At 44.6% G+C, this 24,742-nt stretch overlaps 1 protein-coding gene across 4 annotated transcripts in view; it reads right to left on the bottom strand.

Moving 5' to 3' along the window:
- ASTN2 (astrotactin 2) overlaps positions 1 to 24,742 on the bottom strand; it is a 907,765-nt gene that overhangs the window by 747,278 nt on the left and 135,745 nt on the right. For all 4 annotated transcript variants that reach the window (XM_060300567.1, XM_060300563.1, XM_060300564.1 and 1 more), the window contains exon 2: positions 12,036 to 12,223. In XM_060300567.1, coding sequence (XP_060156550.1) covers positions 12,036 to 12,223 — 188 coding nt within the window. The remainder of the gene's footprint in view (positions 1 to 12,035; positions 12,224 to 24,742) is intronic.

Genomic DNA, 24,742 nt, shown 5'->3' with positions numbered 1-24,742 from the left:
AAAACAGATAAGATTTCCTTCCACACAAGAGGAAACAACACAATTAGCTCAAAATGACAGCTAGATTACAAAGCAGGCACACACAAACAATGCACACACATTCACACTCACGCACACACACACCCCCCCCAGTGAAAATATCGATCCTGCTTGACTTAAAATTCAGCACCAAGGAGGTGGCAGAGAAAAGGTAAATACAGACAATCACACATCTGCATAAACCCCCCTCCCTTCATTCAGGAGAGAGATTTTGGAGGCAGAAGTCAAGATGGAGAAGGTGGCAGGCAGTAATGGAGACAGAATTTCTGTTAACTGCTGTAATTAATGTTATGTCTCATCGGGGAGAGATTAGGAAAAACACAGAGGGAAGGAAGAAAAAACAAGTATTATTTTGCTATTAAAGACACCCTTGAGCTGGGGGACATTAGCAGCAGAAGTTTGAATTGGATGATTGTTTGACTGTATTGGTAGATTTGCAGACAGCACGATTACCACAATGAAGTGAAATATCGTTGTGCTGAACCTATATGTTTACGGCTCCCACAGCACAGAGTGAGGGGCCATCTACTGAGTGCAGATCACAGCTGGGGGAGGTTTAGAAAGTGTGGTACAGTGGGGGCCACACACACACACACACACAGAGTCATGAGATCTAGATGGGAAGGTCAGCTCTGTCATTGTCCTGCCACATGACATTGACCACGTCACTCTTTGAGACCTACAGCCTTGGTTTCTGTATTTGTTTTCACTCTAAAATGAAGGAGTTGAACTAGAGGAGTTTCAAAGTAGCTGTTTTTGTTTTTTGGGGGGAATCTAAGTCAGAAATGTCTGCTCTCATCACTTCTAGAGAGGATACGCTACCTTCTTCCACAGTCCAAGGGCAGACCTGCATTAACAACATACACTCAAGTATTAACAAGATGATTATGAAGATGGGTCCCTAAAAGATCTTTACCCATCCTTGCCCCTGTAAGAGAAGAAATACCATAGAGGAGAGAGATCACTTGGAATCAGAAACTTAACTTTAATTCTGGGGTCGGGCACTGGCTGTGTGATCTTAGAAAAGAGTAAGTTTTAACTGTCGAGGCCTTGGTTTTATCATTGGTGAAAGAGGAACAATGACAGTAGCAATATTAATGAAATTGATGATACAACATTTGCGTAGAGTTTACATGTGTGACCTCATTTTAATTCCAGGAGGTAGAAACTATTATTATCACATTTTACAGTGGAGGAAACTGAGGCACGAGGGAGTAACTTAACCATGTCACACTGGGAGGTCAGCCATGAGTCCAGGATCTAAATCAAACAGTCCTGCTCCAGACGCAGTAGTCTTTCTGTTTTTAACTCTTTTATACTGAAATAATTATAGACTCATCAGAAGTTGCAACGTTACTACAGAGACTTCCTGCATAGTCTTCACTCACTTCCCCCTAAAGGTAACATTTCTCATAACAAAATACAGTTGGTCCTCCTTATCTGCAGGTTCTGTATCCATGGGTTCAACCGATCCTCTGTTAGTTGAATCCACATATGCAGAACCCATGGATACGGAGGACCAACTGCACTACATTATTTTATCTAAAGAACTTGAGCATGCATGAATTTTTGTCTCTGTGGGGGTCCTATAACCAACTTCCCATGGATACTGAGAGACAACCGTAGAATAATGAAAACCTGGAAGTTAACAGTACAATCCCATCAGCTAAACTACAGACCTATTTGGATTTCACTAGGTTTTCCACCAACGTTTTTTTTTGGGGGGGAGGGGGAAGGTGGGGGCCAGGTGTAACCCAGGATCCTACGTGGCATTTAATTTTCGAGTCTCCCTTGTCTTCTCTTATTTGTGACAATTTCTCAGTCTTCCCTGTCTTTCATGATCTTAATACCTTTGAAGAATGCTGGTCAGCTATTCTGTAGCATGTCCCTCACTTTGAGTTTATCTCTAATGTTTTCTCATGATTAGAATCAAGTTACACCATTTTTTGGCAAGAAAACCAGAGAAACGGCATTGTGCTCTTCTCACTTCATCCTATCAGCTGATTCAGGCTGTCCGTATGTCTCATTCCTGGTGAAGCTAACTTGGATCACTTGGTTAAGGTGATGTAGTGGGTTGAACGGCGGACCCCCCAAAAAGATATATCCATATCCCAGTGCCCAGAACCTGTGAATATGACCTTATTTTGCAGATGTAAGTAAGCTAGGGGTCTTGCAAGGGGGAGATCATCTTGAATTATCCAGGTGGATCCTCGATCCACTGACACATGTCCTTACGAGAGACATAGAAGAAAGGACACAGAGGAGAAGGTGAGAGGCAGATGAAAGCAGAAATTGGAGTCAAGTAGCCACAAGCCAAGGAAGCATGGAGCCACCATAAACTAGAAGAGGCGAAAGGAATGGATCCTCCCCTAGAGCCTGGAGAGCACGCAGCCCTGCCGACCCCTTGATTTTGGACTTCTAGTCTCCAAAACTGGAAAAGCATCAACATCAGTTTCTGTTGTTTGAAGCCCCTCAGTGTTTGGTAATTGGTTATAGCAGCCCTAGGAAGTTAATGCAAGTGGTGTCTGCCGGATTGTCCCACTGTAAAGTCACCATTTTCTTTTTGTAATTAATACATATCCGAGGGGGTGGGAGGTGGTGTAATTCCTTGAGACTGCAAATATCCTGCTGCTTCTTGAAGTTTCACCCATTAATTTTAGTATACATGGGTGGATCTTGTTGGTAGTAATTATTACAGTGGTGACGGTCTAATGGTGACTTTCTAGTTCCCTCTTTCCTCTACATTTATTAATTGGAATTCCACTGTAAGAAAGAGCTCTCTCTTCTATCCCATTTATTTATTAGTCAATTATTTATATCAGTATTTTAGAGTGAATATTCTTAATAACTCCTGCCCAACTTAGCTCTAAGGATGTTTTCCAAGGCCAAGCCCAACAGTGAATTAGAAAGGAATTTTTAGGAGGCAAAAGGAAAAGAAAGGGATCTTCTCTGAGCACTGTTCTAAGACACTTCATGTGTCTTTTATCATTTATTTCTCCCCTGAGCCCCATGAATGAGAGATTCACAGGCTCACTGGAAATTCAGGGGAAAGTAAGAATCAGAGAAGTTCAGGAATGTATCTAAGGTCAAACAGCAATACGGGAAAGAGTACGATTGGAACGCACAGCTGTCTGTCTCCAAACACACATTACTTCCACCAAACCAAGCTGCCTCCTGAAGATGGGGAGAGGGGACAAAGGGGAGTTAAGTGAAACAGGAAGTAGAAGCCCACTAATGAACCCAAGGGAAGCCCACCTCGATCTTCACTGAGGATAGACTCAGAACATGCGGGAAGGGGAGTAAACAGTAGGAACATGGCACCCCACTTGTACACACACCCCATTCATTCATTCCCTGTTGCTAGAACACCATACGAAAGCCCTGGGTTCTTGAAGGAAGATGAAATGTGGACAAGAGGCTGGAGGAAAGCAGGTGGGGCGTGGCCATGGAGAGGACATTCTCCTTGACTTTTCTGCCAACCCATCTGGCCCCTCCCCGTGTTGCCCCTCTGCAGTCTCTGGATCCCCCCACCCTCCAGGACTCGGCACTGCAGCTTCACCCACCTCAACCTCCCCTGCCTTTTCTCAGATCCGCTGGTCCCGAAGCCCCGCCTCAGAGCCTCCCCGTCTCTGCTGGATGTTGCCCCATCTTCCGGACTTCCTCCTCAGCCTCTGCCTTGCTCCTAGCACCCCACCCTTCACCCCGTCAGTCCACCCTCCAGAGTTCTTTCTGGGGATCCCAATCTATCTGGTCCCTCTCACTCAGCTGTTTCTCTTTCCCTGTTTACTTGTCTCTGTGTGGTTTCCTCCATGTCTTTTATTCTCTGTTTCCTCTTTCCCCACCTCTGCTTCTATTGCTAAATCCTTTTCTGTCTGTTCCTGCCAATTTCCCTTTATTTTTCTACATCTCTCTCATTGTCCTTGGCTCCCTCTTTCGGTTTCCTTTGATTTCTCTCTGCCGCTGGTAGTTTCTACACATCTAGTATACAACAGTTGCTCAATAAATACTGGTGGATGTCTGTTTTTCCTGTCTATCTCTTTGCTCCTCCCCCTTATGCAGATTTTTTTCTTATATACATTCCCATCTTGCATTTCTTTTTGACCAGAAGGCTCAAAGGAACGGCCTCCAGGCCCCCTTCCTGAGATGTATATCCAGGATGCCTTTGTCAGCCTTCTCCAGCTGGGCTTGATTGTTGGCCCAGAAGAATGGAGTAGGGATGGAGAAGGTCCATTTTCTGGCCTCATTTTTCTCCATCTGTAACATGAGGCGTGGTTTCATCTAACTGCTATCTGCAATCATCCGCGTGCCCATTCTCCATATAGGACCGTACACCCCTGCCAATGGCTTGGCCACACGATGTGCTCTGGCCCACAGAATGTGAGAGAACCCATGTCTAAGCATTTGCTTTAAGAGCCATCCTAGATTTCTGCCTGCTGTCTTGCTCATTGCCATGAAAACCAAATGTCTCAGACTGGGGCTCCCCTTCAGCCACAGTCCCAGCATGCGAAGACAAGCAGATCTGGGCCACCGTGACTGCAGCTGCTGACACGTAACGTGCATGAGAAATAAAGCATTGTTTGGTCAGTCACTGAGGTTCAAGTGATTTGTTCACAGAAAAGGCAAGCAAAAGCTGACATCTCAAGAACTGGATTCTGCAAGGTCTAAGGTGTTTTCAGCTCCAACGTTCCAACCAAACTGTATAGTTCTGCTGCTTTGGGGGGGAACCTAGCCAAATGCTTTCATGTGCACTATCTCAGTTCAATGTTTTGATTCTAATTTTATTTCCATTTGGCAGATGACCAATCACGAAGCTCAGAGAGGTGAAGGTTTGTCCAAATCTCTGCAGCTGGTACAAGGTACAGTCTTTAACGTGAAACCAGGCCTCCTGACACCACCTCAGGCTCATTCCATCAATACTTCCCTAAGCTGCATCCCTAAATGTCGTGGGAGATAAGCCATATTTCCTTTAGGACAGAAGCCATGGCTTATTCTCCTAATCTTCCCATTAGCCTAGCTAGAGACTCTGTGGGATTTTAATCCTTGTTGTTGAGGCAAGCCATGGCCAAGCTTCAAGGTACATATGATTTACATTTTTAAAAACTAAAAAAATGCATTTGTGATTTTAAAAATTTCACTTTCTGGGGAAACAAAAAAAGTAAATGGGATTCACGAGGTATGGCATACATATAAAATGTACTTGGGATATTCGTACGTCCAAACTTCATCATGTCTTGGCAACAGATATAAGCTTGAGGATCTCAACTTACAGATGGGGATACTAAGGCTAAGAAGGGAGTGTGACCTGCTCAAGGTCATAGAGCACATGAGGGGCAGGGCTGTGACAGCTGAGTCCCAGGCCAGAGTTTTTTGTGCTATGTGTATCACATGATTTTCCTACCACTGCTGCCACCTTTTTAAAAATATTCCTCTTAGTCAAGATGTTTCCCCTTCTACTCTGCCTGCACTCTGAAAGGCTTTGGGTTCTCCCACCTTGGTGGCCCTGGGCATCCTTCATTAATATCACTTATAAATAACACAGCAATAGCACTTATTGTTACTTCTTGAATTGTGTCTCCCCAAAAAAGATATGTTGGACTCCAAATCCCCAGTACCTCAGAATGTGACCTTACATGGAGACTGGATCTTTACATATAGAGGTAATCGAGTTATGATGGTGTCATTACGGTGGGCCTCAATCCAATGTAACCAGTGTTCTATAAAAAGGAGAAAATTTGGACACAGAGATAGACACCCACACAGGGAGAATGCCAGGAAGAACAGGGTTATCTTGCCACAAGCCCAGGTGCTATAAGAAGCTAGGGGAGGGGTCTGGAACAGATCCACATCTTGGCCTGCCCACAGCTTGATCTCAGGTTTCCAGCCTACAGGACGGTGAGGCAGTAAAGTTCTGTTGTTTAAGTCCCTCAGTTTATGGTGCATTGTCACGGCAGCCCTAGGAAACATACACTTGTAAAAAGCAGAGTCTGAACACTTACGACGACCTGACTCTGTGTCAGGCTCTAGCATATGTGCTTTATGTGTATCATCTCAGGTGATCCTCACAACAGCATTCTTTGTCAGGTATTTCCACCCTCACTCCATTGTAGATGAGGAAATGGAAGAAGCAGAGGGAAGGACCATGCCCAAGTCACATGGCCGGTAAGTCAGTGACGAACCTTGGGATACCAGGTCCACAGGGCTTGCGTGGTAGTTACATTCTCTATGCCTACATGTTCTCAAAAGTAGAACAGGAGTAATAATGACATCTATTGATTTAGGATTATCGTAAGGATTAAATGAGTTAACAATCTGTCAATGACTATAACACTAACTAAGCATTATAACAGTGCTTGTGAGCATTATTTTAAGACTCTTCGCTGTCTTGACTATTTTCTCATACATTTTCTCGTCAGTTATTGTTTATCTTAACATATGATCCTCAAAAGTAAACACAATATTTCAAGTCTCACCTAGAATCTTCTAAAACTAGCTGCTCGGAAAACTCATTTTTCATGAATACAACTTACAACGTAGGACCCCTTTTAATGATCAAATCCCACAGAGTTGGCTTGTTCTGAGCCTGTGGTTGACCTTTTAGAGCCTTTTACTTTTTTATTTTTTTTCTACCAGATAGGATTTTCATTGTTGGGTTTAGTGGGCAAGTAAAGCATTGCATGATGGAGTGATTAAATCAATAAACTACGGAATGCATGATATGCTGTGAATGAATAAATGCAATGACTGGGGAAATGATCTAAAGCCATTTTTCACAGAAAGCTTTAAAATGTACTATCCCCATATCACACAGATCCTTTAGACAAAGCTACTGATTGAGAATGGTAATAATAATTTCTTAGATTTATGGGGCTGTTTATAATCTTCAAAGTGTTTTTCTATATATTATGCCATAGAATCATAGATCTTCAAGTTTGAAGGAATACAATAGTCATCTAATTTAACTATTATTCCTCTCAAAGTCCTGACAAATACGGCTTCTAGCCTTTGCTTGCATACCCCCAAAGACAAGGACCTCACTACCCTCTGACTCAGTCCCCTCCATTTCTGGAGAGCTCAAACACTTTGGAAGCTTGGTCCTTTATAAGCCCTCCTCACTGGGGCCCACCAGTACAAATCTGTGGCATTTTCTGTGGAATGGTCCCTTTGAAAGAAACATGTCCTCAAGGTCTTCTCTTCTCACTCATCAAATCAAACATTTCCTTTCATCCCTTTGCTCAAAACATTGTGGCAACAATATTCACCACTGTTGTCACTACAGCTAACATGGTAATGACAGCTACCACTTCGTGAGCACTTACTGAATTTCAGGCACTGCACCATGCAGAATCATGCCCAAGAGCAAAGATTCTTATTAATTTGTGCAGACTGGAGTTGGAATCTCAGCTTTGGTACTCATTGGTGATGTGAACTTCAGCAGGTTATAAAATCTCACTAGTTCCCAGGTTCTTCATCTGTAAATGAGGGACAGGAACAGTATCTATCTTATAGAGGAACCAGAACAATTAAATGGAATGCTGCAGGTACCACACCTAGACTGTTCCTGGCATTCAGAAAGTCCTCAGTGAGGGTAGCCATTGTTTTTATTATGCGCGTGTGACCTCATTCAGTACTTAGAAACAAATCTGAGAATTAGGAAATATTATTCCTGTTTTACGAATGATGAGGTTGATTTGGCCAAGGTCATAAAGCCAGCAACAGAGATGCTGTTTAACCTTGGAGTTGACTCCCAAGTCATAACCCCCCTTAACACACCCATAGATTCCACATAAGGTGGGAGTCTTTGTATTAATTTGTCCATAACGTTTTATAATTTAAGTCAGCAACTAATTCAGGGAGAAGAGAAATGATGGTCTGCTTTACAGATTAAGAGCAGAGGATCTGGAGGGAGGGAGACGCAAGAGGGAAGACATATGGGAACATATGTATATGTATAACTGATTCACTTTGTTATAAAGCAGAAACTAACACACCATTGTAAAGCAATTATACCCCAATAAAGATGTTAAAAAAAAAAAAAGAGCAGAGGATCTGGAGTCTGCCGCTATAGAACTAAATATTGGTTTTACCATTTAACCTTAACCAACTCACACCAATAGCTATTGATATCATTAACATCTCAGGTTCCACATCTATGAAGTAAACATAACAAGAGTATCCACCTTAAGATGTGTTGTAAGGATTAAATTTAATAATGCATGTAAAACAAAATTTGGAACACTAGCTGGGATGTAGTGAATACTCAGTAAATGTCAGGTATTGTGAATATTTCTCTAGATCAGATAGCAAGATAGCAGCAAAAAGAAGACTCAATCCAATGTCTCCTTACTCCTACATTAGAGTCCTTTAAAATTGCTGCACCGGTAGTAGTAATAGCCACCTTTACTGTATACCCACAATGTGCCAGACTAGATACTAGGTACGATTTATATATTTCTTCCACTCTTCTCAATAACCCTGTGAGACTGGTATGATCAGTTGTTTCATAGGTAAACTGAGACTCAAAGAGGTGATGGAACTCCCAAGAGTAAAACCATCAGGAAGCAGGAAGCAAGAAAGACCATGCCTTCCGAAACTCTGCTCTGTTCTCTGCATCCACCGTGCCCCCTGCATGGCTGAGGCAGGCACGGGACTGCTCTGAGTAGCTGAAGTCGGGGCTGCAGACTAGATGAATGACCCTCTACTTTCTTCCTCTGCCCAGGGTTTCACTGAGTACCTCTTTGTTGCCTGACTCTTGGGATATTAATAGTCACATGAGGTAACCTTCTGGGATAAAGTAGATGCTCAACTCAGGGCTTAACAAGCCCAAAAGGGCATGCTGGTTCCACTCCAGTAGGCGTGGATTGTAGCAGGTTCCAGTGACTGAGCTGGAACTGGTTGCCCTGCATGGGTGGGCAGGATAGTTATGCTGAGGAAAGTGGATGGAAAACATTGACTCTGACCTCCAGGTTTCTTTGAGATTTGACTGGATGATTTGGTCTTCTCACAAAACCATCTCACATCTTCACCGAAGATGATAACAATGCAAAGTTTGACAGAGGGAGAGTCACGGTGTCCTGAGTAGCCCCGTGAAATGAGTTTGGAATCTTGGAAAAGCCTGGGCCCAGAAGTGCTTTCTTGTTAGCCACGCAGCCTTAGGCAAGTCAGTTAAACTCACTGAATCTCAGATTTTTCATCTGTGAAATGGGAAGGCAGGTCCCAGCCACCATGAATGCCATTTTAAATGTTTAGGATTTAAAAATCTAAAAGATTCAAGATTTGTCTTAAAAATTAAAAAGATTAGTAAGGCGGGAGTGGGGAGAACCAAACACTCTTTTTGTTCTTGCTGAATTATCTGCGGCCAGAACGGCAAGGACAGAGTCTGAGCCACGGAGAGGTCTGTCCTCCTGGCCAAGCCCCACTGTCTGGCTGGGGGTCCTGGACAAGTCCTAGTCTGTATTTGGACCTCCATCTGTGAAATGAATGGGTATAATACATCAGAACGTCTCCATAATAAAAGTGTGCCTAATAATAAAAGCTAACGCCCTTGTATGCCAAGCTCCTCTGATACAAGTGCTCTGATACACAGTAAGTATTAGTATAATCCTCATTTTTATAGATGACAAAACATGGCATAGATGGGTTAAATACTTTACCCAACATCACCCAGAGTGCTAAGTGGCAGAGTGAAACTTTACACCCAGGCACTCGGGCTCAGGTATCTATCCTTATAGCCATGTCGTCCTACCTCTATGTAGAGGGCAGGGTTCTCTGAGGCATGTCCCACCTCTGAGAGGCTGGGCTGCCATCAACGGATGCAAAGGGGACCAAAGTTTCCTGGACAGGACTGTCTGCTGAGGGTAAGGTGAGGACAGGAAAGATCAAGATTTGGGAGCACTGAAGGGGGAAAGAATGGGTGGGACCACAGGGTGGTAGCCTTGGGCCACTCCAGCTTGCGGGCAGGGAGGGTCTAGAGACTGGCAACCTCCACACTACCTCCTCCACCAGCCACATCCTGAATTACAGGGAATTGGAGCGACATCTGGGTCTCAGTGAGTTCTTCTTTCCAAGCTAAACTCACTGAGCAGAAAAAAGTCAGAAACACCTTCAGTCTTTGGGGAGAGGTCTGATTTCACTAACACTAACACTGGGCATGGAAGCAGAGGAAGGCCATGCAGGACTCACTGATCATTGAGATAATACTGTCTGGGTCACTGGGTTATGGGAAGGACGTAGGTGAGTAAACGCCATGCCGAACAGAAAATGCTCAATAAATATTAGTTCAAACCGAGTCTCACTCAGACTAAAAGAAGAGCCGTCATGCCCGTCAGCTGGTGCCCCGGGCCCTCTGAGGAACTCAGCAAGTACCCTGAGAGGGTGCTTACAAACTTGCAACCCAGACTTAGCATGCAGGCATCCACTTGGCTTGGCGTGTGGCTGCATCACTCGCTAAATATAAAAATGGGAAAAGTCTATCACACTCATTCCATGAATAACACAAAGGCCTTGATTTGTTCCTCCACGTGACGAGCATGCGTTAGGTCCAAATTTAACGTCGCTGTCTGGCTGGGGTATGTGTGTGTTTTTCCAAAAAGAGAACATTTCCAGGCACTTACTCAGCCCTAATGAGAATGTCTAATGCACAGTGCAGGTTGAAGAGGGACCAGGAGAACAGAGACCAAAAGGCAAGACCTGCTCCACTGTAGGCTCTTGGTAAGTACTGCTGACTATTGAATGGAAGGAAAAAATGAAGGGCTGGGTTAGAGCCCTATTTTGCTGAGTGGCCTTAGGTCAATCACTCTGCCTCTCTGAGCCCTACCTTTCTCACACATAGGCTGGGAATAACTTTTCCTACCCTCTTGCATCTGGCAGAGCTGTGCTAAAGGTAAAAAGGGGGAAATAACGTAAGAACGGCTTCAGGAGTGAAAGCACTAGAGGGATGTCAGCTGTAGCTATTATCTGATCTCTTCTTGAGCCAGTTAGACCCCATACATTCTGCACATTGCATTTTTTTCTATCTACTGTGCAAAGCCATTAATTGCAGCTTTTCTAATACATCATTAATGTGAATCTACATACACTTTACCATTCAGGTGGTTTCTGTCCTAGCATGCTTTTCTGGGGAGGCAGCAGCCTCAGAGTGTTCCAGACCCTGGGGCCAACAGGCAACAGACCTCTATGTGTCCATAACTTCATGTCTAACATGGAAGTGACATGTCTGACTTCTTGGTGAGAATGCAATGAAATCATGTCCATGAATGTGCCTGGTACAGTGCTTCACACATGGTGGATAGTCAAAAAATTCTTGCATTGAGAGAGAGAGAGTGTAGAGGACATAGTTCAGTTTTTGTAGCCAGATACACATGGGTTCAAATACCCAAGAGCAGCTCCAACTCTTCCTAGCTATGTGACCTTGGGTAAGTTTCTCTACCCCTCTGACTCAGTATTCACAGCTATAAAGTGAGGGTAATGGGGGGGGGGGCTTTGGTGTGTGACAGCCCCGACTATGCCCAGTTCAGCTCCAGGGACCACCATGCACGGTCTACACGGCAGGGAGTGTTGTGAGAGTTAAAGCACCTGGCACATCAAGGGCACTTGGGGAAGGGCAGCCCCGTTCCAATTTTGTTTGTTCTGTCATTCTTGGAGCGGCCGGTTGTGGAGCGCTGAATCTCAGCCCTCGGCAAAGCAGGTCAAGCACGTGACAGATGTTAAACAGCTGTTCCCAGAGATGTCGGCCAAAAGGCCAAGGAGTTGGAGACCCTTTATTTTCTCCTCTGAAGCACAATTAGTTTGTCACAGCTGACAGATGATGGACGAGTATGCATCAGTCCAAGTGACACCGTGGGATCCATCCGACCTTCTGTTTATCATTCTAACCTCTCGCACTTGGCCAGCTCCTTCCCTCCACCTGCTGGCCATCCCCTGCCTCCTGCCACAGTCTCTCCACTCGCCCTTCCCTTTACCCATCCCCCAAAGCCCCCACTGCATTCCCACTCACTCACCATCACAGAAATGTGGAGGATGTGCATCTGCTCCTCTACAATCTCTGAGGGCTCCTGGAGGGTGGGGGCGGTGGCCCGGGCCAGCTGCCCGGAGCTGCTCATGGAGACGTGGAAGTACAAGGTGCCGTTCTCCAGCCACTGCTGTCTCCAGTGCACCAGTGAGATGTCCGCTGCCGTGCCTGACATCTCTGCAAGACAAGACCCAAGGTGCTGGGTGAGCGGCAGGTCTGGCCTCAGCGCTCCAGGGAGAAGAGGGGCCACATGTATTCAGGAGCTCTGAAGGCACCTACATGTACCAGGATGCCTCTCCCCACATGGAATCTCTGAGCCAGAGATCATCACTTCCATTTACAGATGAGTCAACTGTAGCCAAGGTTATCCCCAAACAACAGAGTGGCAGAGGCAGGATTTGAACCCAGGTCTGCCTGGTGCCCTTTTGATACCAGCACGCATGATAAGGTATTCATTCTACTCCAACAGTGGAGGCGAACTAAGCAAGAGGTGAACGTGCTTATGTTCTTCTGAGGCCACGGAACTATAAGAAGGTGAAGGAAGGACATCTCTGAAGAGTGGGAGTTCAGAGTGCGAACTCTTCAGAAGCTGAGCTGGAAATGCTCATGGCAGAAACGCAGAACCTCAGAGCCGGGAAGGCCCAAAAGAACATCTGGCCCAGCTGAGGTGCCTCAGGATCAGCCTTTAAGGGAAAGGAGCCTGGTAAGTGGGCTGTTCTGAGCCATTTCTCCTGCTTCAGTCAGAGCCACTCCATTTTTTCCCTCATATTGTATATACTGTACTCTCAAGCCAGGAAGTACTGGCACAAAGGTTTCCATGGCTTAAAAATACTTGAAAACCCTCTTTCCTACTTCAATGTTCTCATATAACCAATGGGAAGTTAGGACTTTCCAGTCAATTGTAAGGTCACCTGACTTGAACTTCCTAACTCTTGCCTCTATGCTGTTTTTCCCTCTGAAAATGCTTTAAAAATAATAAGTATCCCTTTAATAGTACTTCCAGTCAATGTAATTGTACCAATATAGCTTCTTATTAAGAAGGGTGAGAGCATACAGTACCAAAAGCATCCTTGCAGTGGGATCATACAACCTTTTCCTAGTGCTGTCTGCTAAAGGGATGTGTCCCTGAAAATATTTTGAAGGGCAAGGCCTATCCGTGTGTCCTGTGAATGAAGGGGAAGGGTGATGGGGTTGGTGAATTATCAGATCTTTCCTCAAGTGAGAGTTACTGTAGGAAACAGAGGCAATCAATCCATCAATAGACAAGTGCCCTTAATAGCGTCTAACGCTTGGACCTCTGGACGGAGCTATAGAGCTGACCTAGAGACAGTATTTCTACAGTCCCCAAAGACCTCATGTACATGCACACAGACATGAGCTTGGGGAGGACTGATGAGGAAGACGAGTTAGAACTTCTTATCTAGTCAGCTCAACCCATGCCCACGGCAGCCCCCATCACACCTGGTGACACTGAATGAAAGAGTCACCTTGAGATGAGATGATGATATTTGCTCACCAAATTCTACTGAATTATTCTCATATGGTCCATTCCCAGTAGACTCTAACTCCTTCAATTTCACAATCAAGTCCTTAGGGTGGCTTCCCTGGTGGCGCAGTGGTTGAGAATCCGCCTGCCGATGCAGGGGACACGGGTTCGAGCCCTGGTCTGGGAGGATCCCACACGCCGCAGAGCAACTGGGCCCGTGAGCCCCAACTACTGAGCCTGTGCGTCTGGAGCCTGTGCTCCACAACAAGAGAGGCCGCGACAGTGAGAGGCCCGCGCACCGCGATGAAGAGTGGCCCCCGCTTGCTGCAACTAGAGAAAGCCCTCGCACAGAAATGAGGACCCAACACAGCCAAAAATAATTAATTTAAAAAAAAAAAAAGTTACTCATGTTCTTCGGAAAAAAAAAAGTCCTTAGGGGAAGAGCATCTGGCCCTTAATAAGTGCTATAAAAAGTTAGCTATTAACATTTATGATCATTATTATTATTATTAATAGGGACAGGATCTAATGCACCCTTCAGACGCTCTTGAGACATTCTTGATTGCCTGCTTTCTCTCCCACTCTTCATCCAGTCCATCAGGAAATCCTTCAAAAGGCATCCGCAATGCAACCCTTCTCAGCTCCTCTACCGCAAGCCACCTGGGCCAAGACACCCACCCTCCTCTCTTGCCTGCCTTCCTGCAAGGGCTCTTCAACTTTACTCTTTTCTTCCACCCTTGCCTCTTCTGTCTATGCTCAACCAGAAGCCAGAAGAATCCTGCCACAGCATAAGTCAGCTCACGTCACCACTCTGCTCTAAACCAACAGCCTCCCACCTCATCCCAAGGCAAAGACAAAGTGGCTGGAATATAGTAAGTTATGAGTCCAAGTGAAAACCTGCTTGGGCTTCCCTTGCTGCAGTAAGAGTGGAGGAGGGCTGAGATCATCTCAGGAGTACATCGGCTCCTAGAACTTAGGCCCCAAAGGGCCCCCAGAGCACACTGTGTGGCCCCGGGGAGGAGACTGGCTGGGAGCCTAGTCTATGAAGCACATCTCTCCCCAGCACCTCCTCTCCCCAGCCTCCCAGCCTCAGCATCGGAGGACGTGGCAGAAGCTTCTCCGGCAGCCAGCCAGCTGGGCCAAGGCAACGTGAAGACATTATGGTGAATGGCCTTGCTCAGTGCCTTTGCTCTTTTTTCTCTCTGTGCATCAAAGCCAGAACCAGACGTCCAGGGAACCCAGCGCTGGGATTTGCCTCTGGAAATTGCTGTCTCTCATTAAGCAGCTCAAGAAGGAGGATCTGTGTGCTGTTAGCTGGGCAGGCACTTACTGTGCTAAGAGTCCCTGAAATGGCACCGGCAGAGAGCCCCAAGGCAGGCCACATCTGGTTGACACAGCCTGGTACAGAAGCAGGTAGAGGAAGCGGAGGAATCCTTCCTGAAATCTGCACCCCTTACTTCTGGAGCTCTCCCCACCTGTGCCTGCAACCCCACCATTAAAGGAGCTTGCCGCCATCCCCGTGATCAGATTAGAAAACAGAGGGTCACGCAGGGTTAGTCACTTGCTTAAGGTCACTGGTGAACTGGTACCCAGCTGGACCCAGTGGATTTCCAGTCTATATAATTTCTACTATGCCAGTTGCTCTTATAACATCTCCTTTTCCTTGACTAAATTAGCCCATAAACCAATTGAGCTCTTTGTTTGCTACGGCGATGAGTGCACAGTCAGCAGACAGTAAACGCTAAATGATAATAGCAGTGTGTGAAACACAGTAAATATTGAATCACAAGAACAGCTCTGGCCTTACTCTATTACAAAGAGGGAAAAAAAAAAACAAACTATTGCTGGGAGGGGAGATGGGGCATGAAACCTCAGAGGGAAAACTGCCTCAGCGGAAGCAGAAGGTCTTGGTCATTTGTTCTCTCATTCATTCATTTATTCATGTGTTTCTTTGTTTAGACACTCAACACACCTTACCGAGGACTTACTCAATAGCAGGTGGCTTAGTAGCTTGGAATCTGGAGTGAAATGAGACATAGCTTTGCTTTCGGGAAGCCCACAGTCCTTTAATGGCAGAAATTCTACCCCTGCCCCATGTCACTGTCCACACATGTGCACATTTTCCATTTAATGTGACCCAGGACACCATGCGGCATCCTGATCCACCTCTCACATCATCTGCTCATAGCATACCCCAGCTCTACAGGAATTACAACTACTCCTCACACAGGCCAGGCTTCCTCTTGTCTCAGCACATACAGACTTTCTGTCCAGTGTCTCTGGAACTCTCCACCCAAAGCCCGCAAGCTGGCTTCTTCTCAGCCTTTGTCTCTCAGTCCAACTAACACCTACTCAGAGAGGCCATGCCACTCTTACGTAAAGTACTCCTCTCCAAAACTATAATTCGAAAAGATCCATGCACCCCTATGTTCATAGCAGCATTCTTTACAATAGCCAAGACGTGGAAGAAATCTAAGTGCCCATTGATAGATGAATGGATAAAGAAGATGTGGTACATATCCACAAAGGAATATTACTCAGCCATTAAAAGAAGGAAATAATGCCATTTGCAGCAACATGGATGGACATAGCGATTATCATACTAACTGAAGTAAGCCAAAGACAAATATCCTACAGCACTGCTTATATATGGAATCTAAAATTTAAAAAAGATACAAATTAACTTACTTACAAAACAGAAATAGATCCATAGATATAGAAAACAAACTGTGGTTACCAAAGGGGAAGAGGGGGAGGGATAAATTAGGAGTTTAGGATTAACATATACACACTACTATATATAAAACAGATACACAACAAGGACTTACTGTATAGCACAGGGAAATATACTCAATGTTTTGTAATAACCTATAAGGGAAAAGAATCTGAAAAATATATACAAAACTGAATCACTGTGCTGTAGACGTGACACTAACATGACATTGTAAATCAACTATACTTCAATAAAAAAAGATTAAAAAGAATAACGTACTTCTCTCCATATACATGCACTCTCTACTGTACCACCTTTACAAACACTTTCTATGGAACTTATCACTCTTAGAATTTTACTTCATGTATTTTCTAGAACATGCATTTAATACCTGTCTCTCCAGGATGGCAGGAACCCCGTGTGTCTTATTCCTGCCACATTTCAAGTACTTCGGCACATATAAATTAAAAAACAAAAAAACAAACAAACAAAAAAACAAAAACTGAATTGCTGAATGATGAATACACACACACATACACTCATGCACACATGTGTTTATACATATCCGTAATAAGATGATGAAAGCAGTGTTGAGTTTCATTAGGGAAATAAAGAAGAAGTAAAGGTCCACTGGGAACTCGAGGGCGGGACAGGACTTTCCTAGCTTTGAGACCAAGAACCACTCCCAAAACGTGGTAACATGAGTGTTGCAGAGGATGGGCATCTTGTTAGCCCTCGGAGCAGAGAAGGAGGCAGAGAGATGGGCTGGGTGGCTGGGTATCTCAGGGCAGTGAAGCCACGCGCACCAGAAGGAGGGCAGTAGAATGTCAGGTCGGGAATACGGTTCAGACACAGAGTTAAGAGCTTTGGGTGTCCGGCAACAGAGCATACTTTTTTCAGCATGCAGTAGGGAATCAGCGGGTAGATTTGCTCCGAGAGCCGGTCCTGGGTCCATTAAAAACAGGTCAAAGAAATAGTAGCATAACCAAGGCTAGGTTCTTGAAATTCCCTGATGATTGATTTTCCAATTGCATTTTCCCTCTCCTCTTCCCCTAGCCCCTGCATATAAACATTTCATTGAAGACTTCAAGTCATATTACAATCAAACTTAAAGCAAAAGGGGGACTAAATGCATCTGGTTGGCAACAAAGATGATTCCCATAAAGGCAGATTATGCTGACATGATGAATATAAAATGAAACAGCAGATATTAAAGTGGGAGAATTGGTGCACCATGCCTTCCGGCGGTAGACTGACTCCAATGCCTGCCTCCCTCCCACCCCGAAGAGCTTAGTTTTATATTGGAATTGTAAAGAAACCCAGGCATTGCCTCTTCACCTTTCACTGTTCTCCCCACATGGGCTGCAACTCGTGAAATATTCAATAGGCTCAAATCCCCTCCACCGCCCGCTAAAGCCAAGCAAGGGGATCAGCCTTCATCAGTGATTCTGGAAAGACCTCCACCCTGCCTCAGCAGCCACGGATGCCTTTCAGCCTCCTGGAAAAGAAATAAAAAATCCCAAAGGCGTGTTGTGGTTTTAATTGGCTTGTTCTCCCTAATCTATGGCACTCATTGTATTTTTATTTAATTCCTGAAGGTCATTATGAAAATAAGCAGCTCTTCTGTTCACCAGCCATCTTGGTAACGTCTCCCAAGTGGCTAACTAACCCGTCTTCCGATTCCACAGCACCAGCTGACCCTCCTGCAGATTATTCACGTTAAGGCCAGAGAGCGCTTCTGATGAGTTTGCAAATGGTCTTTGCCTCGCCATGAGGGGGAAAGCAGACGTTCTGTGAGATGAACTCACAGCCTAGGTAGAAGGAGAGCTGGGAAAGGTAGTGACATTGACTTCACGCACCCCTGACATTAGCTGTTCCAGCCTCTACACAGTAAGTCATGAGGAGTGGGCTTGGGAAATACATCTCAAATACACACCCTTCCTTATCATCTCTACAATATCAATCTCTACATTGTTATCTCTAAGTGGTTGCCTTACTGCAAACCTTTATCATCTCTCTTGTGGACTGCTTCAAATGGCTCTGTGCCCGTCAGTGTCTCATCAGAAAAGAGAAGACACACTCAGTAAGGTGACTGAGAAGTGTTTAATAATGGGACCATTTACAAAGGCTTTGGAAGTGTCTTAGGGTTCTCAGAGACGCAGAAGCGATAGAACATATATAGATATATAGAAAGAGACTTATTATGAGGGGCTCGCCCACATGATTACAGAGGCTAAGAAGTCCCACAGTCTGCCATCTTCAAGCTGCAGGCCCAGGAGAGCCAGTGGTGTGGTTCCAGTCCAAACAAAAAGGACTGAGAACCAGGGGAGCCAATGGTTTAAGTCCCAGTCTGAGCCAAAGGCCTGAGAATCGAGGACTAATTTCAGGGGGCAGGAACAGATGTGTCCTGGCTCAGGCAGAGAGCAAATCTCCCCGTCCTCCACCTTTCCGTTCTATTCAGGCCCTAGAGGGACTAGATGATGCCCACCTGCACTGACAAAGGCCTTTATCCTTTACTTAGTCTACCCATTCAGATGCTAATCTCTTCCAGAAACACCCTCACAGAGGAGCTCAGAAGTAATGTTTTGCCAGCTCTCTGGAAATCCCTTAGCCCAGTCAAGTTGACATATGAAATTAATCATCACAGGCAGGGTTAAGGCCAACCAATGATGAAGCATCTCAAAGCCGGCAACAGCAAGGAGCTGTCACCATCCTAGGCCTGAAGGGGCAAAGGAAGGGAGGGTTCTATCACCCTGAAAGAGCCATGGCTGTAGGAAAGGGCTGCTAGTCAGCTGCTGTGGCTTTCAGGTAGTATTGAATTCAGGGGTGAGGCGGCTGGAAGAAGGACCTCAGTCCTTGTCTTCTTTGAAGAAAGAATTTAGCAAAGAGATCAAGACTGTGAAACAGATAAAGCATTTATTAGAAGCAGTGCGCATGTGGAAGAGCACACAGGTGAACTCAGAGGGAGTTGCCCCCAAGAGGGGCAACGAAGGTCGCTTACAGGGGAGGCAGTCTTCCAGGTGGTCTCTGGCCAATCATCTTGCTTGTGCCCATATTTGGCCTGACTCAGGGTCCTTCCTGGTGGCTGTGCACGTCTCCCAGCCAAGATGGATTCCAACACGAAGGTTTCTGGGAGGTTGGCAGGACATATTAAGGGCTGGTGTTGCCTCACTCCTTGGGCTTCCCCCCAGACTCCCTGCACATGTGTCGGGCTGGGAAATCCCCTTGACCACAAGAATGAGGAAATTGGTCTCTTTGCACCCACCCAATCAGGGCCCAATGCACCTGCTAGTATCTTATCTCAAAGTGTCAGCAGGAGACTGGTTGCAGCTGCTCAGCCTGGGGCCCACCTATCTCCTACCTCAGTATAATCCAGCAGAATAACCTAACTCTGACAAGGCATGACCAAGCATGGAGGTGATAGGGTAATAAATGCTTCAACCTCACCCTCTTTGTACCTGCTAATCTCTTGCAGGTGCCTAACATGGACAAACCCCAACCAAACACCCAAGGGTGCTCCACTGAAGCAAATCATACGGGTCAGCCTTCCAAGGCACACAGCAGGGGGGAAAAGCATGGAGAGTGGATCTCAAGGGGCAAATGGAGACTACCGAGTAGCCCCAACTATTATCCTTGCTCCCAGGCTTCTTTCCTTCCAGCCATCCTTTAAAGGGCTACCACGATTACATGTCTAACTTATAAATATGCTCCTGTCACTCCTTTGCTGAAAACCTTTCAATGGCTCTTGATTTCCCTTAGGATAAAACCTAATTTCGCCAACCTGGCACCTGCATTTCTCCCCACCTTACCTTATTTCACTCCTTTCTTTGCACTTATATGTTAAATCTGATCAAATACTTATGTAATCTTCCATACACACTATCCTGTTTCTTACTTCAACATCTTTGAAGACATTTTCTCAGAGCTTGGTATAACCTTTCCTACCAAACCCCACCCCTCATTCTGGAAGACTTCCTTGACCCCCGTATGACCCCTTCTTTATGCTTCCATTAGGAGGAAATACTGCCTGCTGCATAACATTATAGACTGGAGACTGCTGGATTTTGAACCTCAGTTCCCCTGTGTTCAAGTTGTACGTCTTTGGACAAGCTTTTTGGCTTCTTCATGCTTCAGTTTCCCCATCTATCAAATGAGAATAATATTAACAGCACCTGCTTAGTAGGGTTGTCGTGAGAATTAAATGAGATAATACAAACAAATTAGCTTTTAACATTAATCTTGATCCTCAGTGAGCATTCCACAGTTCCATTTGTTACATATTACTTCATATACACAGGTGATAGCATCTTATTGTAACATGGTATTTATCTATGTTAAAATGGTCTGTTTATACAGCTGACTTCTCTCACTGGGCTCTAGTGCAGGGATACATCAGAGCCATTCGTGTGCCCTCATGCCTGACACGGTAGTCGAATACAGAGAAGAAGGTTCCATAAATCTTTAGTGAGTTGAACTGAGCTGTCCTCATATCTGAATTCAGATGTGCATCCCCAGAAGACAGAGAAAGGAGATGACAACTCAGGAAGCTAATGACGGCTTGATGCCCATATAACCACTCTACAGAAATGTATTCAACAACTGGCTCAAGTTTAAGCACCCTGAAGAATGCAAATGAAGAGAAAGACAGAACTTTAACTTTCAAGGAGGTTGCATTCTTATGGAGCAGCAGAGGAAGTTTATATAGAAAATACACGGTCCTATGATTCTGTTTAGAGATAAGTATATGCATATACAGCTGGGAAGAAAAACACTGGAACATCAAGATTGGGGGATCAGAGGTGATTTTAATCATGTTATGATTCATTTTTCTCTACATTTTCTACACTGAATATATATTACCTCTGTAGCAGATGCAAATATGTGCTCACCTTAAAATTCACTTAGTCAACCAACCTTTTCTGAGGTCTGGCATAAAGAAACTCTATCCTCAGGAGCTCAGTCCAAGGAATGGAAAAAAATAAGGCTATAAGTAGCTATAAATCAAAACAGGAAGCTTAGAGCAGAGGAGAGAACATCTGGCTGAATCTAGAAAGTATTCAGAGAGGAGTCTTAAAGGATGGACAAAATTTCAACAGGTACCCACATAGTAAAGGATATTTCGGATGGAGGAGTGGCACAAGGACAAGAAGGCAGGAAGGTTGCACGTGAGCAGAGGAGTGAAGTGGGAGGAAGCCAGTAGAAAATATGGAAGCTCATCATTGCAGAGGAAACACAGAGAGACTGATACAGCATTCTGTAGAGAGGAAAGTAAAATGGGGGTTACCATGCTATACCTATGGACAATCTGCCAGCAGAATAAAAAGTGTTAAGTCCAACTTGGGACTCCCTCATGCAATCAGACCAAGTCCTACTTCAGAGGCTAATGAATCTCTTCAAATGCTATAAATGAAAAGGAAAGGATGGATGGATGGATGGATGGATGGACGGACGGATAGACAAATGGACAGACAAAGATGGATAGATGAATGGACAGATGGATGTATTGTTGGATATATGGATGGGTGGATGGATGGGTGGATGGGTGGATGGATGGGTGGATGGGTGGATGGATGGGTGGATGGGTGGGTGGGTGGATGGATGGATGGATGGATGGATGGATGGATGGATGGATGGACTGACGGATGGATAGATGAATGGATAGACAAAGATGGACAGATGGATGTATGCCTGGATATATGGATGGGTGGATGGTTGGATGGACGGATGGACGGATGGGTGGATGGATGGATGGATGGATGGATGGATGGATGGATGGACGGATGGATGGATATATTCCTATGTTTCTGATTTCATCAATAATCACACAGCCTGGGTTACTGAAAGAAACACTAAATTTGGAGTTGGAAGCGTAGGTTTGTGTGATACCTCTGTGCCAACTGGACAGTTTACCTGAGGACAAATCACAAAGCTTCTATGATTTTCTTTCTTTCTTTGTAAAGTGTGTGTGGCCGGTGGTGGTGGGGTGTCACGATCTGTCCTACTTACATCACATCTAATGCAGAACTGAGAGAAAATAAGGTCATACCTAGCAATGTGCTTAGAAATCTGCAAAGTCCCATGGCTAGTCCTGAAAGCAAATACAATCATGATTCCCATCATTCAACAATGTACCTTACCATAAATATTTATTGACTGTCTAAAATGTTCCAGGCACAATGTGAGGTTTTGTGGATAGATTGGAGAAAAAGATGCATTTCATTGCTGCCTTCACAGACTTTCCATTCCAGTCTGAATTCTCCTCTGTTCCCACTAAGCAACAGCAGCACCATTTCCTCTTGCTTCCATTCATTCATTCATTCATCCACTTATTCATTCATTCATTCATGGCAGAGAATTGTGTCTGTCTAGGTAATTGCTATCCTCAGTCCTTAGCATACAGCAGGGGTTCAATAAATACTTGTTGAATAAACATACCACTCGATACACATTTTATAAATTTCCTGTCCTCAAGTAAATTATAATCTAGGAGAGCAGAAAAGGGAAATCAACAGAGACCACCCTCTGGTGCCATAAGAGAGTATGCACAGGATGTCACGAGAACACGCAAGAGAGTTGAGTTAACGCTCCTCGTTTATCAAAGGTTTGGATGAGGCCAGCAGGCAGAGCTTATAAGCTGGACATTTTATAGGTCGAGATCCTGATGTATGCTGAGGTTAAATGCCTGCATGATGGCATCACGGTGGTGCTAGGTTTAGGAAGCCCCCCAAGGAGGGCGCGGACAGAAGGTAGAGAGATGGCAGGGGCAGTAACACAGCCAGGCCCAGCAGCAGCAACTGGAAGAGAAAGTCCCAGGAGAACCTCAGACCCCCTCCTTCCCAGCCCCCATCTGTCAGCATTCATCTCTGCCTTTGCCTCCAATCTGCCCATTGCCACCCTTTAGGAAATGCATCTTTTACACAAAACTGTTTTCCCCAGCCACATGATGGAGATAACTAATATAGTTATACCTGGTTAAATAAGGGAGGGGAGGAGAGAATTAAGAGATATCGGTGACAGGGCAGACGGCAGAAGCAAGAAGAACTACAATCCTGCAGCCTGTGGAACAAAAAAGACATTCACAGAAAGACAGACAAGATGAAAAGGCAGAGGGCTATGTACCAGATGAAGGAAAAAGATAAAACCCCAGAAAAACGACTAAATGAAACGGAGATAGGCAATCTTCCAGAAAGAGAATTGAGAAAAATGATAGTGAAGATGATCCAGGACTTTGGGAAAACAATAGAGGCAAAGATCGAGGAGATGCAAGAAATGTTTAACAAAGAACTAGAAGAATTAAAGAACAAACAGAGATGAACAATACAATAACTGAAATGAAAACTACACTAGAAGGAATCAATAGCAGAATAACTGAGGCAGAAGAACGGATAAGTGACCTGGAAGACAGAATGGTGGAATTCACTGCTGCGGAACAGAATAAAGAAAAAAGAATGAAAAGAAACGAAGACAGCCTAAGAGACCTCTGGGACAACATGAAACGCAACGACATTCGTGTTATAGGGGTCCCAGAAGGAGAAGAGACAGATAAATGACCCGAGAAAATATTCGAACAGATTATAGTCGAAAAATTCCCTAAGATGGGAAAGGAAATAGCCACCCAAGTCCAGGAAGCACAGAGAGTCCCATACAGGATAAACCCAAGGAGAAACACGACGAGACACATAGCAATCAAAATGGCAAAAATTAAAGACAAAGAAAATTATTGAAAGCAGCAAGGGAAAAACAACAAATAACATACAAGGGAACTCCCATAAGGTTAACAGCTGATTTCTCAGCAGAAACTCTACAAGCCAGAAGGGAGTGGCATGATATACCATGAAAGGGAAGAACCTACAACCAAGATTACTCTACCCGGCAAGGATCTCATTCAGATTCAATGGAGAAATCAAAAGCTTTACGGACAACTAAAAGCTAAGAGAATTCAGCACCACCAAACCAGCCCTACAAAAAATGCTAAAGGAACTTCTCGAAGTGGGAAACACAAGAGAAGAAAAGGACCTACAAAAACAAACCCAAGACAATTAAGAAAATGGTCATAGGAACATACATATTGATAATTACCTAAAACGTGAATGGATTAAATGTTCCAACCAAAAGACACAGGCTTGCTGAATGGATACAAAAATAAGACCCATCTATATGCTGTCTACAAGAGACCCACTTCATACCTAGGCAAACAAAAAGACTGAAAGTGAGGGGATGGAAAAAGATATTCCGTGCAAATGGAAATCAGAAGAAAGCTGGAGTAGCAAAACTCATATCAGATACAACAGACTTTAAAATAAAGAATGTTACAAGAGACAAGGAAGAGACTACATAATGGTCAAGGGATCAATCTAAGAAGAAGATATAATAATTATAAATATATACACACCCAACATAGGAGCACCTCAATACATAAAGCAACTGCTAACAGCTATAAAAGAGGAAATCAACAGTAACACAGTAATAGTGGGGGACTTTAACACCTCACTTACAC

Source organism: Globicephala melas, chromosome 6, assembly GCF_963455315.2.
Source record: "Globicephala melas chromosome 6, mGloMel1.2, whole genome shotgun sequence".
Classification (NCBI taxonomy): domain Eukaryota; kingdom Metazoa; phylum Chordata; class Mammalia; order Artiodactyla; family Delphinidae; genus Globicephala; species Globicephala melas.
This window is presented reverse-complemented; position numbering and strand designations above follow the sequence as displayed.